Below are 4,997 nucleotides of genomic sequence, written 5' to 3' on the forward strand. Positions count from 1 at the left end.
CTTAAAAATAAACAGCAGAGAGAAAACTGTGGATAAAACAGGAACGGTCATGCCACGAGTTTGGCAGGATTTTAGATATATAAAACAAAAAAGTAATCAGTAATTATCAATAGACTGATATGAAACACTTATGTCGAAATATCCAGCAGACAGTGATGTATAAATGTACATTAGTTGAAATCCTCTCACTATTAGAAACCTCTAAACGTCACATTTACACGATCAGACCCACTAACTGGTTTTGTCTATATTGCAGAAATATTCATACCCTTGAAAATCCCTCCTGCCAAACTGCCCCAGGGCAGCCGTGGCTACAAGCTAGCTCCCCACCATCAGTGTGTGAATGTGTGTGTGAAGAGCTGTGGAGATGTAGAAGATCAGGACTTTTACAGATATTTAACATTCTGTCATTACAGCCACAAAATTTCTTAAATTTAACAGAATTTTATTTGATATACAAATACAAAATAAAGTTCTGGATGAGTTTTAATTCATCCTCCCTTTTATCTGACACTACTAAATAAAACCCAGAGCTCCACAGAGCGGTTCATATGAGACTGTCCACTGGGCGACTTGAAGCACACCGACACCTTCAAACACTCCGGGACAATCAGGTCTTCAGTCACCAAAGACTTGTAATTATTAAAGCATTTAGTCTTAATTCCAGTCTGGATCTAGATATGTGACCTTTGAAAATGTATTAGGGCAGTTTTGTCATCGTTTGTTTGTGGTTCTTACTCTGCAGGTCAGTGATTTCAATGTCAATATGATTAGAGGTTTTACAGTTGCCATCTGTTGGTGTTTTTTCGTTAGATTGCAGCCGTGTTTGTCTAAACCTTAAAAAGGGATGAATGTTTAATTTTCTCAAATTTTCTACAGATGTGATTTCCAGTGTCACAGGTCACAGTTCAGGGGTCAGAGCGTATTTGTGTCTTCAATCCACAGTCCGTTCATAGGTCTGATTGGAGACGCTGTGGGTTACATACAAAACCTTTTCATTTTTTTGTCTGTGCAATAAATGATGAATGTAGAACATCCAAAAAGTTGCTGTTATTGAATTATCAAGCGGAAAAGGTTTGGGTGGCTGAATCTGAAGGTCTAGCACCATCTTGTGGACAGTCGTGGCAGAGCAGCATAATCCAGTCAGACTGAGGTGAGTGTTAGTGAGACTCGGGCATCTCCATGTTGTCATCCAGTGCCTCCTCCTCTTCTTCATCATCATCTTCATCATCATCATACTGCACCTCCTCTTTTTCCTCCATCTCAGCCTTTGTGTCCAAAACTTTGCTTGAAACTTTTCGCATTTTTATGTTTGGAAGTTTCTTCAGATCTCCAGTCCAATCTCTGAAGAAAATAAAAAATATATTAGTTTTTTTTTATACCTGAGAAACATGTTATAAAAAATCTCTGTATTTTCAACATGTTTTGTACTTTTTTTTTTGTTTTAAGCATGCCATTTCTAGGAACAAGGGTTGTGAATTTTATCGGATTATGTGGATTAGGCAAGATTACACATTAAGGCTTGAATATATATATATATATATATATATACACACACACTTAGGGCTGGACAATAAACCAATATATATTTCAATAGACAAATTATCAATATAAATAGATATAAATAGATAATACATCTGGTAGAATATTCAGTATATAGAATATTCACTGAACTCTTAAGTGTTTTTTCCCCCGTTTTATTTATTGTTTTTGGTTTTATTTTGAACATTTAAAGTATCCAGTTCCAGTGCTAAGTGCTCTTTACAAAATTAAAGTTTGTTGGTCTTCGAGAAGGTGAACTTGCTTATTATACCCTTATCAATACGTCACTCGAAATTGGTCTCGAAACAGTGCTATCGTTAATCGCAAGAATTATTGAGGCAATTTATCGCCCAATAAAATTTATCATTGTGATAGGTTGAAATTCAAAATGTCATATCTCCAAATATTCATCTGGTCACTAGCTGCATTTCCACTACAAATATGCGCAAAGCTTTGTCAATATCCCACTAATGTCGAAAAAAAAAATGTCTCCATTGAACAAACATAATTAAAGTGATGTGGATAGATTTCTTTATGTGATGAGTCATTATAAATCATGCCACGCCATCATCCTCCAACTACTTCCTGTCGTCGTCTTCAGTGTTTACGCCAGTGGCAACATCTGATTGTTGATCATGTGACGCAAAAAGTGTTTCCATTACAGTTTTGCAAGAAGCAAATTTCAATACAGCCCCCCAAAAAAGAAACCCACCTCCTAGCACCAAAACTTTATCGACAAACATCTTTTCAAAATTGCTGTATTTCCATTACGCAAATTTATTTTCAAAATGTCAAATTGTGCCATTAAATGGTCGATGGAAATGCAGCTATTGAAGCCAAAAGGTTGATATTTTCCTCATCTGACTGTAAAACTTCACACCAGCAGACATTTGGCTTGCCGATGTGAACAGTTGCAGCTTGAATGTGTCTATTTTGCAGGAGAGATTTGTTTTTTGGGTGACACCCCCTGATATTAAGCTTGTTTCATTGTGGACAGTTTGCGGTAGCTCAGGTTGTTCCTGATCAATGTCCTCTTTTGTGATGGTAAGAGTTTGGGTCACATGGGTTGACCCAAACTCACCCTGGTCCTCACCACCTCCATGTCCTGCATGTTTTAGGTATTTCCCTTCTGCCACACACCTGAATTGTATCTCTGCGTGATTAACAGGCTTCTGCAGTATTTGATGGTCATGCAATCATTTGAATCAGCTGTTCTAGAATAGAGGCACATCCAAAACATGCAGAGCAGGGGGGCGGTGAGGACCAGGGTTGAGAAACACTGGTCTAGGACATGACTGCGTGTTTCCATATGATCCCCCAAATCAAAACTGGACTTGGAATGGATCAGTTAGGTCTAATTAGTATGTCTCAAAATCTGACCTGAATGATTTCAGATGCTTGGTGTTGATGATGTCTGGGATCTCTGAAAAACAAACAAACAAAAAAAAACAACAGGGAAAGATGGAATCTGACTGGACATATCAATGTGAACAGCTGCTTTGTGTTTCCGGGAGTGACTCACCCAACCCAGCGCCCTCAAACTGTGCCCGCTCTCGCTCTACGCTCTGTTTGATGGCCGTTTCTCTGGCGCCGTGGAGACGACCCTGACGACCCTTGATCCCGTTCACCAACTCGATCTGCTCGAGCTCCGAGTCGAATCTGTGGAGGTACCTGAACATTCCAGACAAACATATTAATATTAATAATAACAGCCTATTAACAGCCTATTATCCTATAACCCTATTAATAACAGCTGAGAGACAAGAGGAAAGCAGAACTAATGAACTCAGGCAGTGCTGGTAACTCTGGTTCTGCTGCTCTGATTTAAACTCAACATTCAGAGATAATAGAAATCCTTCAAACTTGGACACATTTAAATCATGGAAGCTTCTCCAAAGTCTTGAACTAATTATCCAGATATATCAGTTATAAATGGTTGGACAAGAAATCAATAACTATCTCGCAATAGACACAATATCTGTTAATAACCATCTACAATAAGTATTTGAAGAATTTGGAATTAATGATTTACAACAACATTTAATTTTCCTTTGGGATCAATTAAGTGTTTCTGAATTGAATTAAACGTCTGGGAAGAGCCAGCAGAACCGGGTCTGGTACCTTTCAACAACCTCACAGGCATCTCTCTTGGTGTAGTTCGTCTTGTTTGGATCCAGTTGACTCTGAAACCACAGCAGCTTCTCACCTGTGATTTATAACAAGCAGAACCATGAGTTTACAAGCCTCTAACGTCATAATAATTATTACTATTCTCAAAGTTATTTTTTCATTATAAATAGAACCACAAACTCGCCTATGTTGCTCAGGCGTGTTGCTTTTTCACTCTTCATCCTGTTAACATTAAAGAATCGCCAATTAGACTAAAGCGGTCCAAACAGCCGGAAACAGCGCCGGTTCTGGTTCTCATGGACTGACCTCTCTTTCCGCTTCAGTCGGACCTCCTCCCGGTTCAGGTAAGCAGCTTTCCTGCTGAACGGATGGACGACTTTGTCCGCAGCTTTGCTCTTCTGGGCCTTCGGCTGAGGAACAACCAAACCAAACATCAGTTCTCCGTCTTTCTCACCGCGGCTGCTGTCAACACACTGCAGACTCACGCTGTCTTACCATTTTGCTCTCCAAGAGTACGCGCGTGGAGCTTGTGTTGACAACTGAACAGGAAACGGAAATGGTCCTTCATTGAAATACGTCCCGGAAGAAAATTCTTTTGCTGCGATTTTGTTCATGAGTTCCGGATCACTTGGTTCAACTAAACTTAAAGAACCGTATCTTTCGACTCCGAAAAACTCTTAACACAGCAGCACAGCTACAATACAAACCTGGTCATCTTCTTAAAAACACATTTTGTTAAGTAAACACTAACTCAAAAATAACAGTGGATACGAAATTAAACCGCATATTTTTGTTTCAGTTTTACAGCAGGGTGGACGCACTATCTATAATTCAGTGAGTACAAAGCGTTTATTCATTGATTCATTATTTTAGGAATTTGGTATATATTCTCTTTCTTGTATTTAGTAGGAGATGTAGTAGATAAATTGTAAATGGATGGCAGAGATTAAAATAACCATGAAAATAATTCAATTTAATTCAGTTCAATACAATCATACAGACATTCCAGTTGAATTGTCAAGCAGTGCATCAAGTTTGGTTTACTATTTAAATTAACTAAAATGTTTCTATCTAGAGAAGCCTAACAGTTTTTATTAGAAGAGCACATAGCGACAGTTAAGAGGAAAAACTTTAACAAGAAGAAACCTCCAGCAGAACCAGGACCTGGCTCAGAATGAGCGGCCATCTGCCAACACCGACTGCAGGTTGAGAAGATAGAGCAGAGACACAAATAAGAAGCGGATGAACTAGGTGTGTTTTCTATGTTAATGAAAAGTGAAAGTTAATAGCAGGAGAGGGAAAACATTTAATAGTTAGCAACATTA

The 4,997-nt window shown here is 38.6% G+C and overlaps 1 protein-coding gene across 1 annotated transcript; it reads right to left on the bottom strand.

The window, feature by feature from the left end:
• Positions 1-933: 933 nt before the first annotated feature.
• tma16 (translation machinery associated 16 homolog) lies at positions 934-4,255 on the bottom strand. Its single transcript, XM_015035026.1, is given in 8 exon segments — positions 934-1,344; positions 2,923-2,965; positions 3,065-3,213; positions 3,664-3,748; positions 3,857-3,894; positions 3,979-4,082; positions 4,168-4,182; positions 4,184-4,255. Coding segments are annotated over 8 exon segments (675 nt in total). The 5' UTR covers positions 4,241-4,255; the 3' UTR covers positions 934-1,160.
• Positions 4,256-4,997: the final 742 nt, after the last annotated feature.

This window comes from Poecilia latipinna, unplaced genomic scaffold, assembly GCF_001443285.1.
Source record: "Poecilia latipinna isolate Pla-1442-1.1 unplaced genomic scaffold, P_latipinna-1.0 Scaffold321, whole genome shotgun sequence".
NCBI lineage: Eukaryota > Metazoa > Chordata > Actinopteri > Cyprinodontiformes > Poeciliidae > Poecilia > Poecilia latipinna.